Below are 27014 nucleotides of genomic sequence, written 5' to 3'. Positions count from 1 at the left end.
GGAACAACTCCTCTATAAATAAAGGCTTCAATGTCTGGGCTATTTAATTTGGAAGACAGGCAAGTAAGGGGGGAGGTTAAAACTATATGGAGTAGAGAAAGGGGAGTAGTGCAATAAAAAAGCTCAACTGAGTTTAGTGTGACTTACTCCCAGGTAACATGTATTGCAGCCAAAGAGAGGTTTAATTTTTTTCTTCCCTTAATGAGAAGAGCCCCAGGTCATCCAGTGAAGCTGAATAGTGGCAGATTCAGGACAGACAAAAGGAAGTACTAGGGGAGGGGGGTTATTTTGCACTTCAAAAAAACCTGTACCATAGGAATAGTGACCTCCTAATTCCCACCTTAAACACCTTCTGATTAGGATCTCTAATCCCCTGTGTGGCTCGACAGCATTTTTTTTACCCTTTGTTTTAGTTTTTGAGAAAAGGGAACTTTATGCACGGCTAGCACAAAAGCCACTGGACCTAACTGTCTGAAATGTGGAGGTTCAGTCACCTCCATAGGGGCTGCTAGTTCCCCCGATTCCATGCACTTATGTGGAAGCATAAAAAAATTACAGCTCTTTGCTTTGACATATTTTCTTGAAAAAATCAAATTTTACCTGTGTCTAGCATAAAAGCCATTGGACCTAACTATCAGAAATTTGGCAGGTTCAATCAACTCCATAGAGGCTGCCAGGTCGCCAAATTTCATTATCACAAAAACTAAAAAGATATGTTCATTTCTGTTTTCCAATGCAAGTCAATGGGAAAATGTAAAATCCGAATAATTCAGATTTCTGAATCTTGCTTCAGATCCAGAGTCTGAAGCAGGTCAGATTAGGTCTGAATTGGTCTGCAGCAGATTGGGGCCAAATCTGAAGCTCTGAATTGGCCTCCAAAGTGGGTTGTGGGGTCCGTGCACACCACTATCCAGAAGAACCAACAGGGTTACACTCCCTGACCATTCTCTGACGCAAGTCACCAACCAGGGCATCCATGGGAGAAGATGCTCAGGCATGACCATGTCAACTGCCCAAGCCATTTCTACATTCCAGAGGTCAACCAGAGTTTCAACACAACTGCTGCCAAGGCGACAGGAAAACCCACCAAGACCTATCAGAAAACCATCCAGATCCATCAGTCTCCTGGGGTGAACCATCTTAATCGTATCATTTTGACTTGGTGAAATTCTTTGCATGTTAGTTAATGATGGAAACACATATATTGCTGTAATTCATCTCCGTATCATTTCCCGCAATGGAAAGATGGATTTTCTGGTCAAGGAAATATCACCTCCTCCTTTTAAAGGTTTATTTTTATAACATTTTTTCAGTACAATGAACATGATGTGCTAAACATAGCCTGAAAAAGTTAAAGAAAGCAATCCAACACAATCGGGGGCCCACCCAAGCAGAGGCTCCGAGCCTAAGCAACTCTAAACTTCACCAGGCAGTGATCTGTCCATAACAATGGAACTATAGAAAGTTTATTCACTGCCAGTTCACCATCATCCCACCCTATGCATTTCAGCTGACCATTTTTATGGAATCCATTATTTAAAAGTGTGGTGTGTCCAATGAATTCCTTATTCTCATATAGATTTGAGTGTAAGTCCTGGCATATCTTGAGCCATAGGCTTACCCCACCATTTCCACCCTGTAAAGTTATTTGCAGACAAACAGAAGAGATGGCATGCTTCCCCAGAGGCAGGTGTTTTTCTTTCTTTCCTCCCTGCACCATGACCCAGTATAGCTTCTCCAGGTAAGAAATAAAAAGCAAAATGATTAAAAGCAGGAAAAAAAAGTGGGAGCAAAGCCACAGGTAGCAGCGTTACAGTCTCCTCTGTATACCTGGCAAACCCTTTGCCCCCCTGCTACATTCAGGGCCACGTCCAGAAGGGCCAGTTTAGGAACAGCCTTATCTCCCCCCCTCCATCACAGACCTCCCCTCCCTCATCTTAATGCAACAAGGTAACCTACAGTAATATCTAATACCTAATATCAATTTAAATTCCTAATAAGCTTTACAAGATGAACAACAATTACTAAAAACAGATTAAGTTGTGCTCTTTCTTCCTTCCCTTCCATGGATTCACAGCATACAGGTTGAGTACATAGCACTTTGAATGTAAACTATATACTGGCCCATATCTCTTACTCCTTTCCCCCATCATTTACGACCCCTAGTGTTTACTGATGTGCTTCTTTGTGATTAGTATTGCAAGCCAAGATTCATGGGCAGACTAGTCTTCCTATTTCCCCCTCTGTCAATATTAGGGATGGAAAATGACAGGCCCTTAGACAGTCTTGAGGGAACAGGAGACTCACGCTGATCAGTATGACACCACTAAGGTTGACTATTTGAACATCTACACAGAAGAGAGTGGGTTAGCACTGATGATTTGGGTTCACAGCCAGATTACCTGATCCTGTTTTCAACACCGGATTAATAATGTGGGCCTGGAACATCAACACAAAATAGCCACAACTAAAGTTAGTAGGGAACTTCTCAGTGCAAAGCACCAACAAGCTAGGTATGCAACTTCTTAAGGATGTAATGCAGTTTCCGTATGGATTTCATGCCCAGCAAATTTAGATGAACAATTAGGATTAGGACAGGTGGTTTCCTTGGTTAGAAATTTAGGTTCTAGATATGTAGGCTTCTGCAGCTTCAGGTCAAATTGGTGTATGGTATTCCTGTGGTGCATACTGAGGATAGCCGGGAAGTGGGAAAATGCTTCAAGATTCTTTTCCCTGGCTAGGTTTTTTGACTTGGTGAAATTCTTTGCATGTTAGTTAATGATGGAAACACATATATTGCTGTAATTCATCTCCGTATCATTTCCCGCAGTGGAAAGATGGATTTTCTGGTCAGGGAAATATCACCTCCTCCTTTTAAAGGTTTATTTTTATAACATTTTTTCAGTACAATGAACATGATGTGCTAAACATAGCCTGAAAAAGTTAAAGAAAGCAATCCAACACAATCCAATTCAATTAGGATGCATAGAGTACAGAACTGCAAAACCTTGAAGCTGAAACTATTTTCTCTGAGTAGGTTAGCAAAAACATATAATGATCTGGAGGAGTTTGGGTCTGGGATGTATGATCAACATACCCCAAAATGGGTAACATGTTGCATAAAATATTTCATGGTTTGCATGACCTTTAACAACTTTCATATAGTGGGTAAGCTTGTCCATTAATAAATGATCTCTGAAACCAAGCCCTGATAGAAAAGTCCTCTGACCTTTTCCACTGGCTTGCAAATATTGCTCCTGATGCTGCTAAAGAATGTAAAATAAAGTCTTTATGCTGGGTAGACGTAAATCCTTTGGAAAGATACCCATATCTTTTAAGTACTGGAGCCTTGGTCATGGTTTGTTTGGTCATATTGTTAATTTCTTCGAAAACTCTGTCCTGAAATGCTTCTACCACCTTCCCTCTCCCCTTGTTAAACAAAAAGGACTTTCCACTTTGTAACAAAAACGTTGTACAAATTTCACTTTTTTTAGTATCTATATACAGACTGTAAGTGCCAGGAGCACTTTCTGTGGGAGCATCTATCTGCATTCTGATATAAACAGTTACTTGTCAGATGTACAGGCTTCATCCGAATCACCTTCTTCATCCAAATCAGCATCTTAATCCCATTTGGCATCTTCATTCCAATCACTATCTTTATCAATAGCGTATGAAAATTCATTTATTAAGCTGTTATGGAAGAATTAATTTGATTTTAGAAGTATTAACAAAAGTCAAGACATCACTCATGTTTACACCGTGGAGCAGTATTCAGTTCAATAGTTTTATGTGCTATAGACAGTGAATTGAGCAGATGACACTTCAAAGGGCTGCCAGCAAATTGTCTAGGTCTTAGTAGCTAAAACAATAGATAGGATAAACGTAAAACTAGATATAATCGAAATCTCAGTATAATTGCCTTTCTGAGGACATCAGTGTATGAGATAAATTACAAAAGTGCCACACAGTGGAGGAAAGCTATCTTTACTGCTCTCTTTTTCATCAGGGTTGAACAGATAACAATGCCTGTCACATTAAAGCACTACAGCCAAAATGACTTCAAGAATGGAACAAGTTCAACTCCCATCAGTATTACGGATCCAGATTTAAAGGACACACTGATTTCAACTAAATGCTGTCATTTGGCAGTTTAGGAATTCTATTGCTAGAAGGAAAGCTTCTGAAGATGCCAAATATCCACTGAAATACACACATGAGCACACACAAACTTTGTATACAAACTGAAAAGAAAATCCGTTGCTTATAATTCTTTTCCATAAAATTTTGACAGAGCTGTCCTGTCTGTGCAGTGTGGTGCCCTTTTCAGTTTTGGGGTCAAGTTTCAACTGTAATGTTTGAAGTGACTAACGTACTAATTAAATTGATTTAAGCTTGCAGCCAGAATTCCAAGACTGGCCATTTTTCTGAAAATAAGACTGATGTCACTTAAACCACACTGGCAACTACTTTTCTTATATAGGTGAAAGGAATTATTGGCTAAATTTGGAATCATTATATACTCCTCCTTCTCCTATAGCTCAACTGTTACAGCCATTTGCTGAACGTTGAAATAAATTTGGGTGAATGGCTTATCCTAATTAATCATACACACTGGTAAGTTCTTACAGGAGGGGCTTGACATGCTCATTGAACACATGTACGGTGGGGATTGGAAAGCTCTGCTCCCCGATGCACATGCACAGACTAGGGATGGCGGAGATTCCGTCTGGGGGGTGAAATCCGCCGAGCTTTCCGCAGGTCGGCCCCCCAACTCCGACTTTCCAGTCCACAGGCTGGCCCAACTCGATCCATGTGAGGTGGGCCATCTCGCAGACTTCCATCGCTGCCATTTCTGCCACTGCACACAATCCTCCCTCTCTCCCTGCCTACAGGGAGAGCAGAAGTGTTGTGAACAGTGGCAGGGATAGTGGTGGTGGCAGCAGGAGGGAGGAGAGCTTTGGCGCTGCCTTCCCTTCCTGCCGCCGCTATTATCACTGCCACCATGCGCAACTCTCCCACTCTCCCTGTAGGCAGCGGCATGGAGGGGGGGGGAAGTGTGCGGCGGCAGCTTTCTTCCCCTATCAAAGCAATACGATATGCACATTGCGGCAGTAATTTGCATATCTTGCTATTTTTATGAGAAAAAAGTGGAAATGCACAAGTTCTGGCTGGAAGCCCATGGCTCAGCTCATGAACGCAAGCTGAGCTGGGGACTCCAGGGAAATCCATCATGCCCAAGAGGGCCGGATTTCCCTGCAAGCGACATCCTGAGCACAGGCCCAGTTCAAAAGTGCAATAGAACGTGTGGATTTGGGAATGGTTAGGGCAGAGCTGGCCAATCCCTGCCCTGCATGAGTTTGGAGCCATCCCCGCCCCCCCACCCCAATATGTGAAAAGGATGAACATGTTCAGTATCTGAGTAAGTGTTTAACTGTGATCAGGACAGGAAGGGAAGCATTCACCACTTTGGGAAAATGGCATCAGGTGCCAAGGGAGGAGGAGGTAAAGATGGGGAAATCTGTCTCCTTTTGCTTCGTTTTCCTTTTGTATTTCTTTGTTCATGATTCCGTTCCGTTGTTTTCCAATAGAAATCTATGGAACTTTGAAGGACAAATTCTCCCAAATTACTTGTTTTTCCACAGGACTGACTGACAGTACTCCACTGCTCTCTCCCTGGGAGCTTCCAGGTGAGGTTTTTTCCCCCACATCGACCTGCCTCATTCGTAGCACTTGATGTCCAGATGGCAATGTCTTCCACTCGTAACCATCCCATGTTTCCCCAGCACATTTTTCTGTACTTTTCTCTTTCATGGATTTTCCATGGTAAGGGAAAAGGTGGAAGAGCTCTACAAGGCCTTCTGATTACTAGTGCTAGGAGCATCTAGAAGGACCCCATTTAATCTTCTTAAGCATCACAGGAATTAGTACATGGAATATTGTGTTTTTATATGTGTTGTTTCGTTAAGTATGTTCTTTTGTTTAAGGAAACACAGGTTAAACATATGAAGACATGGAAACAATGTAAGTATTTTTATGACCGAAAATCTGTATTTTTATATATTTGAAGAGACAAAAATTGCATTACAAGACTGTGAAAGCCACCAGACAACAAAATTCTGATCTGAGGCTCTGTCAAGGAGGGGCAGATTCGGTAGTTCAGATGCAGAATTTGCACAATTTGGAGTTCTCAAGCGCCCCTACAAGAAGATGAGGAACAGCGCACCAGGAACAGGGACTGGAACAGCCCAGTCTCCAAAATCCCAGCCCAGTCCTCAGAAGGAGATGCTCCAACCACCACCACCTCTGCCTTCTAATACCCAAGGTAAGTTCCTTGGGGTAGGGGAAGGGAGAAGGTGGGGATAATGGAGGCAAGTTGAAGGTAGGTACGATCACAGCCCTGATTTGCCTGCTCACATCAGGGTATGACCAGGGCTACATCTGTCCTGATCCTAATGAGAAGTAGAAAACCAGAGATGCAAAATTTCCAGAAATTTCAAAGCCATGAGAACCCCCACCTCCAGGTTATTTTTCTGTGTGTGTGTGTGTGTGTGTGTGTGTATGTTGAAATTTGGGGGAAATTGAAAAATTTGCAGTACTATGTTTTAGCATTCTTTATTTAGCACTTAGTAACTTTAGGAACATAAAATGTAAGATGTATAAATCGGTTTGCTCATGAAATTATCATTAATGTTCAAAACATTTAAAAGTGAAATCAGTGGGCTGTATCCAAAGGGACCACTGCACTTAAGCAACTGACGGAGCACTAGCATATGCAGCCTCTGGTGCAACACTAACAGAGTAAGCTTAGGCTAGCACTATGTCAACTGCATAAACACAATGGCCCAGTAGGGCGCTGCCCAGTAAATTTGTAATTATTGTCTGAATAAACTATACTTTTACATTTAATAAACCAAGCATTCTAATTTTATGAGGAAACCAAGTTATACATAATACATTTTATGTTCCTATTTTATGTCCGACCAGAGGGAACTTCAGCACGTATTCCCTGAAACGTATTAATTATCCTAGAAGCTAAAAGAAGCAGGAAGAGCTGGAAGCAGAGGAAGGCTGGCATACAGCATCTATTCCCGCTTGTGAGAAATTGTTTGGGGTAGACGTGAGGGAAATCTGGTGTAAAGAAAAAGCTATCGAGAGCTTATTTAACTGGGGAAGTCCCTTTTACCTATGAGGCATGGTAATCAAGCATATTTAATTTATGAACCTTTAAGCAATCTCAGCTTAGTATTTGAAGAATGACATTTTATTCCCTTCTGTAAATAATTCCCTTTAATAAATATCTTTTTAAAATGTTGAATAAAAATAAATAAATAAATAGAAAGATTATCTCTAGTGCGATGTTAATCCCATGCCTATGCTGTAGGAACCAGTCTACCTAGTTTATTTTAGGTAAAGAGGGTTTATTTTGGTAGCAGAGTTAAAGGCTTTACAGCTGAGGCAGCATTCCCTAATGAGGTGCAATTTGGATTGTTATTAGATCTGTGCCAGTGAGTTCTTCGTAAAAATGAAACATGGGTGGGAGAATCCACACGTTGTTCCATCATATGTGGTGGCAGTGACATTATAACCTACAGTGTTTCTGTCACATGTGGATTTTAGAATTACATTCATGGCCAACCTAGACAGCACAGTAAGAAGCAGAGACATCACCTTGCCGACAAAGGTCCGTCTAATCAAAGCTATGGTTTTCCCAGTAGTAATGTATGGCTGTGAGAGCTGGACTATAAGGAAGGCTGAGCGCCGAAGAATTGATGCTTTCGAACTGTGGTGCTGGAGAAGACTCTTACGAGTCCCCTGGACTGCAAGGAGGTCAAATCAGTCCATCCTAAAGGAAATCAACCCTGAGTGCTCATTGGAAGGACAGATAATGAAGCTGAAGCTCCAATATTTTGGCCACCTAATGCGAAGAGAAAACTCCCTGGAAAAGACCCTGATGCTGGGAAAGACTGAAGGCAAAAGGAGAAGGGGACGGCAGAGGATGAGATGGCTAGATAGCATCACGGATGCAATGAATATGAACTTGAGCACGCTCCGGGAGAGAGCGCAGGACAGGAAGGCCTGGCGTGCTATGGTCCATGGGGTCACGAAGAGTCGGACACGACTGAATGACTGAACAACAACAACAACTGCTAGCCAGAATAACCCCAGAGATACAGGATTCTATAGAAGAAAACCCAAACGGTTAAGAATGCATATTTTCTTCACATATTATGATATGGTGACTCTAGTCACATGTTGGGAAACCGAGCATGACCAGGTGCATCCCTGAATGTCTATCAGAAAAGGACACATTAGATGAATAATTTTAATATGGAAAGGAAGGAATAACTATGCTGGGAATCTTTACAGTGTGGATTAAAAACCCAGTTTTTCCTCAAGCCTTCAAAGTTTCCAGAAAGTTTACATCAGTAGTGTTAATCATAGAATCACAGAATAGTAGGGTTGGAAGGGGCCTATAAAACCATCGAGTCCATGTTACATAAAAGCCTTTCTATTAAGTAGTTTTGAGAAATCATTTTGGGGGAGAAAAGACCAGATAGCGATATATGAACACCTAACTGAAACATTTGATTCATCATTCTCAAAGAAAAAAAATCATAATCCAAAATTGTTCCATTTTTATGATGTGAAAAACCAAAACAAAAAACAAAGCCTTGGAAGAAAACGGGGAAAAAGTTCTTTTCCCGTGTTGTTTCAGGTTTTTCTTGGGCCTTCCCACCTCTACTCACAACTAATCAGATCAGGGCAGTTTGCATTAGTTAGCTCTTCTGATCAATTTTTGTCAAATCCCTAGCAAAAAGTGTGCAACAGTGAAGAAGGATCACCTGTTCGAAGCCTGATTTGGAATATATCCTTTAGGTAACAGGAGGCAAGCCTGAATCCTGTCTCCCCAGCGGCCAGGCCCTGCCTGACATTATGTAATATTTTCCCACCATAAGAACTCTCAGATTCTGAAACAACATCCACGTTTGTAGAATTACAAAACTTTTTAAAGTCTCTTGACATCATGAGGCATAAGTTCAAAATGGCAGCCAGAGGTGACCTACCTCAGTTCCTGCTGTTTGCCTGAATTTTTCCATGCATCATCGAGCAGTTTCCAGTCTCCCTGTGCAAGTATGTTGACAGCCAATTCAGTCAGTGACTGATTTGTCGTTAGAGCAGTGGCAAAGTCCTCATAAAAAGCAGGTGTCAATCCAGAGTCCATAAGCCTACAGAAGATAAGAACAGGATGAGACACTCACAAATATGTTAATTCCCTACTTCCTGATGAGATAAACTTCATCCTAAAAAGTGAGTAAGGCATTGAAGTCATAGGATTAAGATTAATATTGTCCAGCTACTTCAAGATTATTTTGAACCACTGTCCCTATTTTGCTGCTCCAGACATAAACACAGAGCTGATGTGGGCTCTCTGAAAGCATGTGCCTTCTACTGAACATGCAACAGTGATTTGATCAGCAACTGAGCCGTCACTTGGGTAAAATGCCATGCACTGTTCAGCGCAGAGGTGACGGAGCACGCACTGCATTATCAAAGTGCCAAATGCGCTCAGAAAGCCATTTCAGTCCTTTCAGTCCTTCAAAGGAGAGGAAATGGGAGCTCTGGACAAATCATTTTCTGTAAGGACTCGGCCTGGGATAGGGAGGTCGGAGGAATTGGGTTGGGGCATGGAACTTAATGAGCTTTCGTCGGCTTGGCCCCCCAGACTCTGTTCTGTCTTACACCAGCTGGGCCAACTCAGTCCGCAAGGAGCCGGGCCAGCTGGCAGATTTTCTGTATTTTTTTATTTGCATAAATAGTCATTTGCACAAACTGCACCAGTAAATTATGTCATTTGCGCAAATTATAGTCACAATTTGCGTAATTTATGCATAATTTATTCAATTATGCAAGTGGGAAGGGACAGAGTTCAGGGGTTCAGAGTTTGAGAGTTCATGGGGATGGGGGAGGTTTTGGAACCTGTCGCACTCTCGGTGACATAACCAGAAGAGGAGCAGTACCCAGAGCTGGGCTTGGCAATGTTTTGCCCCAACTGGACACTATGTAACTTGTTACAGTGCCCGCCCCCTAGCCTTTGCATTTAGGACTGTGTAAGTTTCACCTCTATTTCTTATTTTTAATATAAATATTTATATGCCCCTTCTCAACTGAAGAAATCCCAAAGTGGTTTACAATAACAACCAAACACACCCAAAGCAAAACACATGCACACACAATTGTATCCTGAGGATGGTTCAAAGATAGTTCATTGCTGGGGGAAATGTCTAAAACATACCAGCTTGGAGGCCTGACGTACTTGGTTACCACTGCAGAGAAGACCTGTCTCTGTGTTGCCACCCAACGGAAATCCATGGGCCGCAGCACTGAGAACAAGGCCTCCCCCGAAGACTGTAGTGACCTGGGAAGGTGGTATATAGGGAGACATTCCTTAGGGTAATCTGGTCCTGAGTTGTACAGAGCTTTGTATACTAATAGCAACACCTTAAACCCAGCTCAGTAGCAGAACAGCAGCCAGTGCAGATCATTTAACACAGGCATAATATGATGTGCCCGGTACGGCATCCCAGTCAGTCAGTCATCAAGCCCCTGAATTCCTCACTACTGGCAGCTTCTGAACCAACCCTAAGGGAGCCCCACCCAGACTGCATTACAGGCATCCAATCTCAAGGTTACCAATTTGTGGACTACACCAGCCTCTCTAAATCTATCAGCACCTGGTCAGCTCTTATTGTCTGCTATTCTGTATTGATTGGTTGTTCCTAGGAAGAATTTCCAAGTCCCTTCTACTGGGTCAGGTCTTCCCCAGTAGAAGAGGTTCTACTGCCTCCCTCTAGCCTGGTTCTCTGCTGCTGTCCCGAGTTGCAGCCTTGAATGCCTGGCAATACAAGGTGTCATTCGTATCACTTCTTTTATCTCAACCTGCTTTGAGCTCACATTCATTATTCTTCTCCTGCTATGCATCTGATCTTTCACGCTTATTAGTTTGCCTTTCAAGTTCTGCTATCAATAAAGTTGAAGACTAATTTACATGAAAGTGTGGACTGGATGTGAGTTTAGCTGACAAACAGCCCAACATGTGTTGAGGCCACAACAGGGAGGCTAAACTAATCCCCCAAACAACAGGAAAATAGCTCGCTGTCCCACCAAGTTCAATCAGAATGGATCTTGGGAAAGTTTTCTCACCACTACTTTTAAAGTGATGGATCACCTCTGAACCATTTATCAAGGGTAGAAGCCACAGTTTTGCCCACTGCCACCTGACACATACAAGGAGCAATTTTCTACCAGCAATTATTTCAGAAAGTGGCCCCCACTTTGGGTGTCTTCTCATGTGTAGGCTACTCCCAACAGTTACCTACTCCCTGATGTAGTCTACTATGGGTAATATGTGAACACATTTACTGGAGTAAAACCCTACAGTTAATCACTATTGCCTGTTGTAAAAGCTACTGTATTATTTTCTACAGATTGGGGCTAACAAGGGGATTCCTCTCCCTGGCTCCTCTGCAAGCCCCAGAAGCCTCCAGGCCAGGGGGCACAGCTTGGTCAGGGCCTGCGGAGAGCACCCAAGATGGATTGGGAACTTCCATAGTCCAGATTAGGCCCACAGTCTGGAGGCTGCCCATGCATCCTGACCTGATCACTCATCAGGGACTGGAGAGAAGGGCAGGGTTTCCCTTATTAGTGCTAGCACAAGCTGGGGAAAGACTGGGCTTTCCCTTGCCGGCACTAGCTAGGGAAACCTGACCATTAGCACCAATCACCTGACAAGCGAAAACCCTGTCTATTGGGGGTTGTTGGAGGGAGTGTGTGTGCATGCGTGTATGGGAAGAGTGTACGTGTGTGTTGGAAGCATGTCGGAATGTGTGTGTAGGGGGACTGGGATAGAGTTTGTGTGTGTGAGGGTAAGACTGTATATGTGTGTGCATACACACTGTGCTTGTCTGCGCTGTGCATGTACATACATATGTGCAGTCACCGGCTGTCATGGCTGGGACATGAGCGTCAGATGTCCTTGACTAGAACACTGGGGTGATGGAGGTGGGCAGAGAGCCAAGTTACTCAGGCAAGGATCAGACACTGGCGAGGTGTGGGAGACCCAGAGGCGAGAACAGTCCAGAGCAGCCAGGGGTCAGGTACCAACAAGGCATGGCAGGGCCAGAGGCAAGAGCAGAGGCAAGAGCAGGCAGGGGTCAATCACCAGTCAAGGTGCTGCAGGGCCAGAGCCAAAGGTGTCGACTGGAACAAGAAAGAGTCGAGTATCAGCAAGGCGCAGCAAGAGCAGAAACAAGAGGCAAAAGCACGATGCTACCACTATGAAAACTCGTCTTGCTGTGGTAAAGCTTGGAGGGAAGAGGAAGCTCTTTATAGGGCTCCCTGAGGCTCCCAGCTGGTCTGCATTACAGGACGTGTGATAACCTGTAGGCCCAGTGCTTAATCCGGCAAGGACTGCAGTGTGGACCAAGCTGCATTCTGTATCTGGCCACCAGGTGGAGCTACAGAACTTCCCAGGTCAAGCAGATCCTAACACTGCCTCCCCTTCCAGGGAAGGAGGTTCCACCTCCATTCAAGGTCGAGATTTATCAGGGTGGGCCCATTGAAAGGCATGAATCTTGTCAGGAGCATCGATGTGATCGACGGGCTCCCAGGACCCATCGTCAGGACCATAGTCTTCTCAATCAACTAAATAGTGGTGCTTGCCACAAAGCCACTTTGAGTCCAGGATTTGCGCCACATGATACTCATCGTGTCCTTGAACCTGGACAGGCAGAGGTGGCAGAGTTGTACAGCCTAGAAAGGGGTTAGCATGGTGTAATTTCAGTTGTGAGACATGGAAGACTGGGTGAATTTTCAAGGTGCCAGGGAGATCCAGACAGTGTGTGATGGGATTAAACTGTTGGTAAACCAGGAAAAGGGCCCTGATATCAAAAGTCCGGATTAGCAGACAGGCGGTTAGACTGGTAGTGCTCCACGGAGAGCCAGACCTTATCCCCACCTGGATGCGTTGCCGAGAATCAGGACATGAACTGGGGGCCTGGGTCTGAAGTGACTGCACCAGGGAGCCCATGGAGGCAGAATACCTGAGCGAGGAACAGGTGAGCAGTTGGCAGAGCATAGGGTATACTACGGGTAGCAACAAAGTGTGCCATCTTGGTCAGGGCATATATGACTACCAGGATCACGGTGTTCCCTTGTGATGGGGACAGGCCTATCATAAAGTCAAGAGAAACAGTGGACCAAGGCTTGGCAGAGGTGGGCAGAGGCTGTAGGAGTCCCTGAGGCCCCTGACGTGGAACTTTTGCCCTAGTGTATGTATCAGAGGACTGAACGTATCTCCTGATGTCTGGTTGGAGGGTTGAGGCCCAAGAGGGCAACTTAAAAAGTTTTAGGGTATCCCCAGTGGCCCACAGTACTCATGGCATTGCTGGAAGACTTGGATCCTCAGGGACCCCTCTGGGATGTAGACCCACCCTTGGTGGTATAGGCAACCAGCCTGTATATCAGGTGTGGGGCATCCTGGGCTGTCTGGCTGTCCTCCCCCGGTCAGTCAGGGACTGATGTAAGGGTCCACAGGCAAGGCCTGATGGATCTGTGAGAGGAAGTTGCAGTCAATGGTTCCATTGAGAAAGTTGGCAGGGGTCAGCAATGGTACAGGGGTGGCGTTCTCTCCAGATGGAGATGCTTCCTTTCGGGAGAGCATGTCAGCTTACCCTTTCTTGTTGCCGGGCCAGTAGGTGACTTGGAAATCAAAGTGCATGAAAAACAAGGCCCAACGAGCTTAGTGTGGCTTGAGGCATTTCACTGTCTGAAAATGCTCTAGATTCCAATGGTCAGTGAGCACCTGTATGGGGTGTGGTGCTCTTTCCAGGAGATGCCACCATTCCTCAGAGGCTACCTTGATTGGCAGTAACTCTTTGTCTCAGATGTCATAATGCTTTTCTGCAGGAGTAAGCTGGCAGGAGTGAAAGGCATGAGGATGGAGGAAGTGATGCAGGCCTTGGAGTTGCAATAGGATCGCTCTGATAGCCTGGCTGGAGGCATCAGCCTCAACCACAAAGGGGAGGCTAGGAGCTGTGGTGAAGGCTGTTTGCAACTGGTCGAAGGCTTCATGCACCACAGGGGTCCGGCAGAACTTGACAATTTTTTTGAACAAGGTTGTGATGGGGGCGATGATGCAGGAGAAGCCTTGGATGAAACACCTGCAGAAGTTGGCGAAACCCATAAAATACTGAACTCCCTTTACATGCCTGGGAGGATCCATGATCCATGCATCCATTTGGAGCTCAGCTGGGGAAATGTCGTAGCCTAAGAAGTCCATGGACTCCTGATGGAAGGTTCATTTCTCTAGTTTTGCATATAGCTGGTGCTCCCTGAGATGCTACAAGACCAGATGGACATATTGGAGGTGTTCCTCGGGGGTTTCAGAAAATATCAGGGCATCGTCGAGGTAGGCCACCATGAAGCAGTCTAGCATATCACAGAGGACGTTGTTGATGAAATGCTGGAAGGTAGCAAGAGCGTTACATAGTCCAAAGGGCATCACTATGTATTCAAAATGGCCATACCAGGTGCAAAAGTCTGTCTTCCATTCATCATCCCCCCAAATTCTCACCAAAATGTAGGGACCCCTACAAATCCAATTAAGTGAAGTTCTCCCCCGTCCTCTGCAGTTGTTCGAAAAGCTCCGGAATATGGGGCAGGGGCTTTGACCATGGTTTTTGACCATGACTTGATTCAGCATCCGGTAATCAATATGGGGATGTAACCCCCCATCCTTCTTCTTCACAAAAAACATTCCTGCAGAGCTTCCAATTCAGGAGTTGCAAGTGTGCATATCTGCTCGAATGGAATCTCTGCACCTGTTTGCAGGTCGATGGGACAATCATAGGGATGATGTGGGGGCAGAGTCTCAGCCCCCTTCTTGAAGATATCTACAAGATCTTGGTACTGAGCTGGGAGAGTGATTGGCCATTGAGGTGGATGTTCCCCCTCAGTGGTGCCATGGAGGTATGCAAGGTATGCAGGATGCTCAGTGGGCCTGCGAGGTATGCAGGATGCTCAACAATTCCACATCCATTCTGATCCCCAGTCAGGGCACAGATTAGCCACAGCAAAATGGCTAGTCCAGGATATGAGTGGCAGATGTCCTTGACTAGAACACTGGGGCCAGGGGTGATGGAGGTGGGCAGACAGCCAAACTTACTCAGGCAAGAATCAGACACTGGTGAGGTGTGGGAGGGCCAGAGTTGAGAACAGAGTCCACAGCAGGCTAAGGTCAATTAAGTAGTCAAGGTGCTACAGGGCCAGAGGCAAAGGCGTTGTCCAGAACAGGCAAGTGTCGCGTATCAGCAAGGCATAGCAAGAGCAGAAACAAGAGGCAAAAGCACGATGCTTCCACCACAAATGCTTGTTTTGCTGTGGCAAAGCTTGGAAGGAAGAGGAAGCTCTTTATAGGGCTCCCTGAGGCTCCCAGCTAGTCTACATTAGAGGACCTGTGAGCACCTGCAGGCCAAGTAGTGCAATGTGGACCAGGTTGCCTTTTGTATTTGGCAAGCAGGTGGAGCTGCAGAGCTTCCCAGGTCGAGCAGATCCTGACACTGGTCTCCCATCTGATACCGCCCAAAGGGTTGTGCTCCCCTGCCCTAAAGGATGCCCTCCTGATTGATCCACAGCATTCCGATGAAGAAGAGGCCCTTTGTTCCCTGCTATGGAATTGGTAGTTTTTATGCATACTCTTTCCCCTTCTTAACTCTTTCCCTTATTCTCTTCAAGAAAATTAAGTACATTAAAATACATTATATATGTTAAATTATATAATAATTGCTAAGACATTTATATAAAACATTAATAAAAGCATTAAAACCAGTACAACACCATAATTACAACCCAACTGTGCAGCACTAGGGATGTACGAAAGGGATTTACCTTGTCCCGCTGCTTGCTTCGCGGTGGGGGGGGAGGCGCTTCGCTTCTCCCCTCGAAATTCAGGCCGGGGGGGAGGCGCCCCGCCTCGCCCGGCCGAAATTCAGGCCGAGGAGAAGCGCCCCATCTCCCCGGCCACGAAAGAAAAAGTGAAAAAAACACACACAAAAAATCCTGTGATAGGCTACGTAACGATTTACGCAGCCTATCACGGCTAGATTTCCAAAGTCAGCCGTGATAGGCTATGTAAATCGTTACGTAGCCTATCATGGGTGACTTTGAAAAAAAAAAAAGCGCGTATGCAAATGGCGGCGCCCCATGGGCGCCGCCATTTGCATTCTTTATTTGGTCCCGGTAGTCTATGTAAAGATTTACGTAGACTACTGGGACCAAATAAGGAACTCAAATGGTGGCACCCATGGGGCGCCCCCATTTGTGTATGCCTTTCCCCCCCCCCCAAGTCACCCGTGATAGGCTACTAACGATTAACGTAGCCTATCACGGCTGACTTTGGAAATCTAGCCGTGATAGGCTACGTTAATCGTTACGTAGGCTATCACGGGGTTTTTGTTTTTGTTTTACTTTATTTTGTAATGGCAGCGGTGGCAGCAGGTCGGAAGACCGGCTGCCGCCCCCGCCCCCGACGAACCGCTGCCAAACCACCGCCGGGAGGGACATTCGCCAAAGGTAAGTCCCATCCCTGGGGGGGGCGGGGGGGCGGAGAATTTCACCGCCAATTTCGGGGGGCCAAATGCGTTGGCATTCGGCCTCCCGGAGATTCGGGGAGAAATTCTCCACCATCCCTATGCAACATACTCATTCGTGGAAGGCCTGGTAAAAAAAATGGGTCTTTAATTGGTGCCTAAAGCATGCTACAGTTGGCGCCTCCTGAATACCAGCAGGGAGGTCATTCCATAAGGTGGGTGCCACCACGGAGAAGGCCCACTTCCACGTTGTTGTGAGATGGCAATCTGCAGGTCATGTTATGACTAGCAAGGCCTCCTCTGATGATCTGAATGATCACACAGATCTGTATTGGGGAAGGCCAGCTGCCAATTAACCTGATCCCAAGCTCTTCAGAGCTTGATATGCCAACAGCAAGACCTTGTACTTGGCTCAGTAGCTCATAGGGAGACAGTGCAGCTGCTTCAACACCAGTGTACTATGTGCACAACCTGGAGCTCCACTCAGCATCCTGGCTGCTGTATTGCCTCATCTGGGGACAAAACAGGCATTGGTCACCCTGATGGATGACCTCTTGCAGGAGAAAAACAGGGGGAGTGCGACTACTGATCCTGCTTGATCTCTCAGCAGCTTTTGATATCATTGATCATAGTATTCCTTTGAATAGTCTCTGTGAATTGGGAAATGGAGGCACAACCCCTCCACCCCTCCCTTGCACACATGCCAGGGAAGGAGGAAGGCACTCCCTCAGTTCAAACCACGTGGCTGCAGTGTAAAGGAGGCCTTCCTAATCCTGCAAAGAAACCAAAAGCAGGAATCTCCAGAAAGGATGTGGATTTTTGCAGGGGGGTTGCTTAATGTAGAAACACCCTGAGAGTCAGTGACTGGCCAAAGTCACCCTGTGAGCTTCATGGCTGAGTGGGGACTAGAACCCAATCTCCTGAGTCTAACCTCTCTAACCTCTATGCCACACTGGCTTTTGCACTCCTTATAAATCTATCTCAGGGACGTGTGTCTCCTGAAGAAAGGCAATAATTGCCCGCTCTCATTTTAGAAATCTGAGCACCTGCTTCTGTTTTGGAGGACCAGAGCAGCCTTTCACATTTCAGGTGACCATTTTTATGGAATCCATTCTTTAAAAGTGTGGTGTCTCCAAGCTATTCCTTATTCTTGTGTAGATGAGAGCGTAAGTCGGGAAGGAGAAAAGTTTGCAGTAAAACTAAGAGGCTGAGAAAGAGCAGGTTTTGTGCATGAGGAGGTTGCATATTAAACAGTTTTATATGCAGATAACTTGTTCTTATTCATTACTAGGTTAGTCTTTGGTACTGAAATGAAAAAGATTAATTAATACTTTTGGTAGACCTTTTGGGTTATACTATCAATTCATCAAAATCTAAATTAATGCCTGTAGGTAGTATTAAGAGATACAACAGGAAGAGGTTTTGGAAAACCCCAAAGTGGAAAGCCTACTCTTGTACAAACTTCTTTCACATATTTATCTAAAATGTGGAAGGCTTGATACTTCAGATGGGGCAACTATCCTTGCAAATTTAATCCAATTCTGCAAAAAAAGAAAAAAAGTGATCAGCAGATCCCTTTTTAGAAAGACACACACCATAGTTTGACGGCATATAGCACAAACCCACTGCACCGATTAATTTGAGGTTTGGCAGGTGTAATCCCTTCACAAGGAACTATTATCTGCAAATTTAATCAACATCTGAGCAAGTCATAGCTATTTGTTGTTTTCCAACAATAGTAAAATGGGAGGCATGAAGATTGGGATTGCCAGAGTGAGATCCTGGTCCAGACCTAAGTCAAAATGGGGGGTCTCCAAATTGGTCCAAACTGAATCGGGCTGTTCATTGGATTGCCAAATTGGAGCCCGAACCAAATCTGATGGTAGGCGCACACTCCTAATTTCTACCCAATGGATATTTCTTCAAACGTGGTAAAATCAGTTTTTCTAAAGTCCAGGGTACATGTCTGGCTACGCGTGGCTTTTCCTTTCCTCAGCATGTCTAATCAGAAGTAAGCCCCAATGAGTTAAATGGAACTGTTGTTGTTGTTGTTCAGTTGTTAAGTCGTGTCTGACTCTTCGTGACCCCATGGACCATAGCACACCAGGCCTTCCTGTCCTCTGCTCTCTCCCACAGCGTGCATACTCATTGCATTGGTGATGCTATCTAGCCATCTCATCCTCTGCTGTCCCCTTCTCCTTTTGCCTTCAATCTTTCCCAGCATTGGGGTCTTTTCCAGGGAGTTTTCTCTTCGCATTAGGTGGCCAAAATATTTGAGCTTCAGCTTCAGTATTTGTCCTTCCAATGAGCAGTCAGGGTTGATTTCCTTTAGGATGGACTGATTTGACCTCCTTGCAGTCCAGGGGACTTGTAAGAGCCTTCTCCAGCACCACAGTTCGAAAGCACCAATTCTTTGGCGCTCAGCCTTCCATATAGCCCAGCTCTCACAGCCATATGTTGCTACTGGGAAAACCATAGCTTTGATTATATGAACCTTTGTTGGCAATGTGATGTCTCTGCTTCTTACTATGCTGTCTAGGTTTGCCATAGCTTTCCTCCCAAGGAGCAAGCGTCTTTTAATTTCATGGCTACAGTCACCGTCTGCGGTGATCTTGGAGCCCAAGAAAGTAAAATCTGTCACTCCTTCCATTTCTTCCCCTTCCATATGCCAGGAAGTGATGGGGCCAGATGCCATGATCTTCGTTTTTTTTAAAGTTGTGTTTCAAACCAGCTTTTGCACTCTCCACTTTCACCCTCAACAAGAGGCTCTTGAGATCCTCTTCGCTTTCTGCCATTAGGGTGGTATCATCTGCGTATCTGAGGTTGTTGATAATTCTCCTGGCAATCTTAATTCCAACCTGTGATTCATCCAACCCGGCATTTCTCATGATGTACTCTGCATATAAATTAAATAAGCAGGGTGACAATATACAGCCTTGTCACACTCCTTTCCCAATTTTGAACCAATCGGTTGTTCCATGTCTTGTTCTTACTGTTGCTTCTTGACCCTCGTACAGGTTTCTCAGGAGACAGGTAAGGTGGTCTGGTACTCCCATCTCTTTAAGAATTTGCCACAGTTTATTGTGATCCACACAATCAAAGGCTTTAGCGTAGTCAATGAAGCAGAAATAGGCATTTTTCTGGAATTCTCTTGCTTTCTCCATGATGCAGCGAATGTTGGCAATTTGATCTCTAGTTCCTCTGCCTCTTCGAAACCTCGCTTGTACTTCCGGTAGTTCTCGGTTCACATACTGCTGAAGCCTAGCTTGTAGGATTTTGAGCATAACTTTGCTGGCATGTGAAATGAGCGCAATTGTGCGGTAGTTTGAACACTCTTTGGCGTTGCCCTTCTTTGGAATTGGAATGTAAACTGACCTTTTCTAGTCTTGTGGCCATTGCTGAGTGTTCCAAATTTGTTGGCACATTGAGTGCAGCACTTTAACAGCATCATCTTTTAGGATTTTAAATAGCTCAGCTGGAAGACTGTCATCTCCGCTAGCTTTGTTGTTAGTAATGTTTCCTAAGGCCCACTTGACTTCACTCTCTAGGATGTCCGGCTCAAGTTCAGTGACCACACTATCATGGCTATCAGGGACATTAAGATCTTTCCTGTATAGTTCTTCTGTGTATTCTTGCCACCTCTTCTTAATCTCATCTGCTTCTGTTAGGTCCCTGCCTTCTTTGTCCCTTATCTTGCCCGTCTTTGCACAAAACGTTCCCTTGATATCTCCAATTTTCTTGAAAAGATCTCTAGTCTTTCCCATTCTATTGTTTTCCTCGATTTCTTTGCATTGTTCATTTAAGAAGGCCTTCTTGTCTCTCCTTGCTATTCTCTGGAACTCTGCATTCAGTTGGATATATCTTCCCCTTTCTCCCTTGCTTTTCGCTTCCCTTCTTTCCTCAGCTACTTGTAAAGCCTCATCAGACAGCCACTTGGCTTTCTGGCATTTCTTTTTCTTTGGGATGGATTGAGTTGCTGCCTCCTGAACAATGTTACGGACCTCCGTCCATAGTTCCTCAGGCACTCTGTCTATCAGGTCTAATCCCTGAAATCTATTCCTCACCTCCACTGTATATTCATATGGGTTATGATTTAGGTTATACCTGAATGGTTTCGTGGTTTTCCCGACGTTCTTCAATTTAAGCCGAAATTTTGCAACAAGAAGCTCATGGTCTGAGCCACAGTCAGCTCCAGGTCTTGTTTTTACTGACTGTATAGAGCTTCTCCATCTTTGGCTTCAAAGTACATAAGCAATCTGATTTCGATATTGACCGTCTGGTGATGTCCATGTGTAGAGTCGTCTCTTGTGCTGTTGGAAAAGAGTGTTTGCTATGATCAGCGTGTTCTCTTGGCAAAACTCTATTAGCCTTCATCCTGCTTCATTTTGTACACCAAGGCCATGCTTGCCTGTTATCCCGGTGATTTCTTGACTTCCTACTTTAGCATTCCAATCCCCTATGATGAAGAGGACATCTTTTTTTGGTGTGAGTTCTAGAAGGTGTTGTAGGTCTTCATAGAACCGATCAACCTCAGCTTCTTCGGCCTCAGTGGTTGGGGCATAGACTTGAATTACTGTGATGTTGAATGGTTTGCCTTGGATTCGTACTGAGATCATTCTATCGTTTTTGAGATTGTACCCCAATACTGCTTGTCCCACTCTTTTGTTGACTATGAGTGCTACTCCATTTCTTCTAAGGGATTCTTGCCCATAGTAGTAGATATAATGGTCACCTGAATTAAATTCGCCCATGCCTGTCCATTTTAGTTCACTGATTCCCAAGATGTCAATGTTCCATCTTGCCATCTCATGTTTGACCACCTCCAGATTACCTTGATTCATTGATCTTACATTCCAGGTTCCTAAACAATATTGTTCTTTACAGCATCAGACTTTCTTTTCACCACCAGACACATCCACAGCTGAGTGTCCTTTCGGCTTTGGCCCAGCCACTTCATTCTTTCTGGCACTACTTGTAAATACCCTCTGCTCTTCCCCAGTAGCATATTGGACACCTTCCGACCTGAGGGGCTCATTTTCCGGCGTCATCTCTTTTAGCCTTGTGATACGTTCCATGGGGTTTTCTTGGCAAGAATACTGGAGTGGGTTGCCATTTCCTTCTCCAGTGGACCACATTTTGTCAGAACTCTCCACCATGACCTGTCCATCTTGGGTGGCCCTGCACGGCATAGCTTATGGCTTCACTGAGTTATGCAAGCCCCTTTGCCACAATAAGGCAGTGATCCATGAAGGGGAAATGGAACTGACTCCCAAGTAAATGTACTGAATAACCAGCAAAATGTCTTAGTGACATTAAGTGGGAGGTAAGGGCATTTCATAACATGGTTTCTCCCCAAATTACTAGGTACATGCACACATATCTGATCAAATAACTATTTTTCACCAGTTCTATAAATACAAAAATCCTAAGTTTAAAAACTTTTTCCTATTATTTTAGGTTTAAAAATATGACTACATAAAATGGCACACTGTGACTTCAGTCACTGCCATTTCTTTTCTAGACATTTAAGTTTTCATTGGGAGAGTATAACAAAATAGCAATTAAATGAGTGACCACTGAAGCATTCCCATGAGGTGAGATAGAAAGTGAAGGAGGAGTTAATGCATAGTTGTGCAGTAAACCTTGGCTGCTAAGGAAGAGGAGGGAAGGGGAAAAGTTTGCCGTAAAATTGAGAGGCTGAGGAAGAGCAAGTTTTGTGTATGAGGAGGCTGACTATAAAACAGTTTTATATGCAGATAAAGACAGGTTGCTTACCTGTACCTGAAGTTCTTTGAGTGGTCATCTGTGCATTCGCACATATAGGTTCTGTGCCTGCACTTAACCTTGACTGGGGAAACTTCTGTAGCTGAGGCATTTTTGGCAGGAACCCGCCGCTACTGTTCCAGTGCGCACATCCTGTCCCTATTTATTCATTTATTACATTTATATACTGCCCCATAGCTGAAGCTCTCTGGGCAGTTCACAAAAATTAATGGGTTCCCAACTGTTACCACAGTTCCTGGGAGACCACCTATTGTGCCCCTGGAACCAAGTGAATATCTTGGTACCAATTATATATGTGACACTGATAGCAAAGCAGGGAAGGTGGTGGGTTTTGTGAATGCACAGATAACCACTCAAAGAACTTCATTTACAGGTAAGGAACTTGTCTTCCTTCGTCCTGGTCTCTGTGCATCACACATATGGGCGATTAACAAGGTCACTCGCCTGGGGAGGGTTGGGTTCTTACAGACGAACAGAGGATAAGATTGCACGGCCAAAGGAGCAATCCTCTCAAGCTCAGACATCAAGACGATAATACTGAATAAATGTGGATGGTCTCGGCCATATTGCAGTTCTACAGAGGTCCGGCAGGGGGACATCATGTCCAAATGCTACTGAGGTAGCCATAGCCTTCATCGAAAGTGCCCTCACTGGTCCCATTAGTTCCAATACTGCTAGCTCATACGCCAGCTTAAAAGTCTGAACCACCCAAGACGCAAGATGATGGGGAGACACAAGGAGTCACAGAATCATAGAATAGTAGGATTGGAAGGGGCCTACAAGGCCATCGAGTCCAACCCCCTGCTCAATGCAGGAATCCAAGTCACAGCATCCCTGACAGATGGCTGTCCAGCCTTTATGGCTCCTCCCATAACAGACGAAGAGAGTGTCCGAAAAAAATTGAGATTTTAAAAAGCCACAGCACTTTGTTGTTATTATTATTATTATTATATTTATTTATACTCCGCCTTTTCCCCATTATTGGGACACAAACTGGCTTACAAAAATTAAAACATATGAGAATATACAAAAGTTAAAATATAAATTAAACAACAATACAATTAAAATTACATTTTATTTAATTTTTGTGAACCGCCCAGAGAGCTTCAGCTATTGGGTGGTATAGAAATGAAATGAAATGAATAAATAAATAAATTATATTAAAACATTAAAACAGCATTTTAAAACAGCATTTTAGCAGCTTACCCAAGTTCCAACTATGTCCCAAAGGCCTGCTGGAACAAGAGTGTTTTAGTCTGCCTCCAGAAACACATCAAGGAGGGAGCCATCCTAGCCTCTTTGGGAAGGGTGTTCCATAGCCGTGGGGCAGCCACTAAGGAGGCCTTCTCCCAGGTTCCCACCAAACATGCCAGTGACAGTGGTGGGACTAAGAGAAGGGCCTCCCCAGAAGATCTCAGGACTTATGGCAAGTTCATAAGGGAGGATACGGTCTTTCAGATAACCTGGACCGGAGCCGTATAGGGCTTTATAGGTCATAGCCAGCGCTTTGAATTGTGCCCAGTCAGCAGTCTGGCTGCAGATCTTTGAATCAACTGCAGTTTCCGAACACTCTTCTGAGGCAGCCCCATGTAGAGTGCATTGCAGTAATCCAAATGGGATGTAACTAAGGCATGTGTCACTGTGGCCAGATCAGACATCTCCAGGAACAGGCCAGTTGGTGCACTAGTTTTAACTGTGCAAAAGCACTCCTGACCACCACTGAAACCTGAGCATCCAGGCTTAGGGCTGAATCCAGGAGCACCCGCAAACTGCGAACCTGAGTCTTCAGGGGGAGTGTAACCCCATCCAACACAGGCTGAATCCCTTTTCCCTGATCTGCCTTTTGACTGACCAGGAGCACCTTTGTCTTGTCTGGATTAAGTTTCAATTGTTCTCCCTCATCCAGTCCATTACTGATGCCAAACACTGGTTAAGGACGGAAACAGCTTCCTTGGAATCTGGTGGAAAGGAGTAGTAGAGCTGGGCGTCATCAGCATATTGGTGGCACCGAACTCCAAAACTCTGGACAACCTCTCCCAGAGGTTTCATGTAGATATTAAATTGCATGGGGGACAGAACAGAACCCTGAGAGACCCCACAAGCTAATAACCACAGAGTCGAACAGGCATCCCCCAACACCACCTTCTGAGTTTGCCCCTCTAGGAAGGAATGGAGCCACTGTAAAACAGTACCCCCAAGTCCCATCCCAGCGAGGTGTCCCAGAAGAATACCATGGTTGATGGTACTGAATGCTGCTGAGAAGTCCAGCAGAACTAACAGGAACACACTCCCCCTGTTCAGTTCCTGGCGTAGGTCATCCACCAAGGCGACCAAAGCTGTCTCCATCCCAGGCCAGAAACCAGATTGAAATGGATCAAGATAATCCATTTCATCCAAGAACACCTGGAGCTGGGAGGCTATCACACACTCTAATACCTTGCCCAAAAATGGTACGTTAGAGACTGGATGATGGTTATCTAGTATGGTGGGATTCAGGGAAGGCTTCTTCAACAGAGGTCTCACAACCACCTCTTTTAAGCATAATGGACCAATACCTTGTTCCAAAGAGGCATTAACCACTCCCGTTATCCACTCAGCCAGTCCTCTTCTGGCCTCTTTAATAAGCCAGCAGGGGCAAGGATCCAGCATACATGTGGCGGATCTCACCGCTCCAAGGATCCTGCCCACATCCTTGAGCTGCACAAACTGAAAAGAATCCAACAACACTGAACAAGCAGGAGCCAAAGTGACATCCACAGGATCTGCATCAACTACAGCATCCAAGCCAGAACGGATCCGAGCGATTTTATCAGCAAAGTGCTGCGCAAATTGTTCACAGTGGGCTGTCGAGTGGTCAGAATTTTCATCACATGGGCCAGGATGTAGAAGGCCCCTGGCCCCTTGAAAAAGTTACGCTGGCCAGCTCCCTGCAGATGCAGTGGTGGCAGAAAAGAAAGACTTCTTTCCTGCCCTCACTGCCACAGAGCAGGCTTTCAGATAAGCTCTAGCTCGTGTTTGATCGGACTCGTTCTGAGTTTTCCGCCAATGTAGCTCTAGTCTCCATCTCAGTCGCTTCATTGCCTCCAGCTCCCTCGAAAACCAGGGTGCTGGCTTGGCTCCACTCCGTGAGAGGGGACGCTCAGGAGCGATTGTATCCACTGCCCGGCCATTTCCCTATTCCAGAGATCAGCCAGGGCTTCGACAGAATTGCCTGCCGAGGCAGCAGGAAAATCCCTAAGAGCTGTCAGGAAACCATCCGGATCCATCAGCCTCCTGGGGCCAACCAGCTTAATCAGCCCCTTACCCCTGCAGAGGCACTGAGTTCCAGTGAGTCTAAACCCCACCAGGTAGTGATCTGTCCATGACAACGGAACAACAGAAAGTTCCTCCACACCCAGATCACTGTCATCCTGCTCAGCATAGAAAACTAGGTCTAGAGTGTGACCTGCTGTATGAGTGGGGCCAGACACCACTTGGGACAGACCCATGGTCGTCATGGAGGACATGAAGTCCTGAGCCACTCCTGAAAGGGCAGCCTCATGGATGCTGAAGTCTCCCAGCACAACAAGCCGAGGGGACTGCATCACTGCTGCCGAGATCACCCTGGCTAGCTCAGGAAGGGAGACTGTTGGGCAGCGGTGTGGGCGGTGCACCAACAGAATCCCTATTCTGTCCTGAGCACCCACTTTTAAGTAAACACACTAAACCCAGTAGACTGTGGGACAGGGCACCTGGTGAGGGGGATAGTATCACGATAGACCACTGCAACTCCACCCCCCCGCCCCCCAAGTCTAGCCTGCTGTACTACAGAAAACCCTGGGGGACAAAGCTGAGATAGATTAACACCCCCAGCTTCATCCAACCAGGTCTCTGTAATATGTGCCAGCTCAGCATGCTCATCCAGGATCAAGTCCTGGATGGTAGCTGTCTTACCATTCACCGACCTGGCATTCACCAACAGTATTTTCAACCCAGGGGGACTGCCACCAAGGCTATCCAGGTTATTTGTATTGGGGGACCGCTTGGGGACAACCAGGACCCTGTTATGGTTTGTGCTCCCCTGAACACGCAACTGTCTCCCCCCACCATATCTCCCTCTGCCCTGTATAGTTGTGATGGCTGCTCCCTGTGTCCTTCATCTCCCCTTCCTTTTTAGAAGCATATCCCTCCCAACACACCCCCACCCCTCCATTGACAAGGGGCAGGGCCTTCGCCCTCACGTTCCCCCGAAGTGGCTCCCCCAAAGGGGTGAACCCCTTTGGTGTCACCCCTTTGGTGGCCGTCCCGCCCCCACAGCAGCCTAGCTTTTATGCCCCCAGCCCAGGAAGATGACACAGTTGGGCTGGGAGGGGGTGGCAGTCCTGGGAGAAGCTGCTGAGTCAGGGCCTTAATCCTGCGAAGAGGCAGCACTCACAGTGATGTGGTGGATCAGGAGTCCCAGAGGCAGAAGCAGAGGTCGCAGCAAGCAGCAGGCTCCCTCCCCTACCACCTTGCAGTTGTTTTTGGTTGGGGTCCTCCTCTCTCTTCCAAGGACAGGTGTGGCCAGTTGGAAGTTGAATATATGAAGTACGGATTCTATCA

At 45.6% G+C, this 27014-nt stretch overlaps 1 protein-coding gene across 6 annotated transcripts in view; it reads right to left on the bottom strand.

The window, feature by feature from the left end:
* LOC146357899 (NACHT, LRR and PYD domains-containing protein 12-like) overlaps positions 1-27014 on the bottom strand; it is a 112023-nt gene that overhangs the window by 8533 nt on the left and 76476 nt on the right. For 4 of the 6 annotated variants that reach the window (XM_084833696.1, XM_084832848.1, XM_084838117.1 and 1 more), the window contains 2 exons: positions 9069-9230; positions 1266-3693 (listed from right to left, as the gene is read on the bottom strand). In XM_084833696.1, the coding sequence (XP_084689822.1) occupies positions 3624-3693; positions 9069-9230 (232 nt within the window). In that variant the 3' untranslated portion in view covers positions 1266-3623. Of the gene's footprint in view, positions 1-1265; positions 3694-9068; positions 9231-20539; positions 27009-27014 lie in introns of those variants that run through there. The other 2 variants (XM_084834582.1, XM_084835432.1) reach the window with 2 other exon arrangements.

Source organism: Heloderma suspectum, chromosome 1 (genome assembly GCF_057233095.1).
Source record: "Heloderma suspectum isolate Gila_16-S chromosome 1, 16-S_ref, whole genome shotgun sequence".
Classification (NCBI taxonomy): Eukaryota; Metazoa; Chordata; class Lepidosauria; order Squamata; family Helodermatidae; genus Heloderma; species Heloderma suspectum.
The sequence above is the reverse complement of the archived record's forward strand: the minus strand, read 5'-3'. Positions and strand labels throughout refer to the sequence as shown.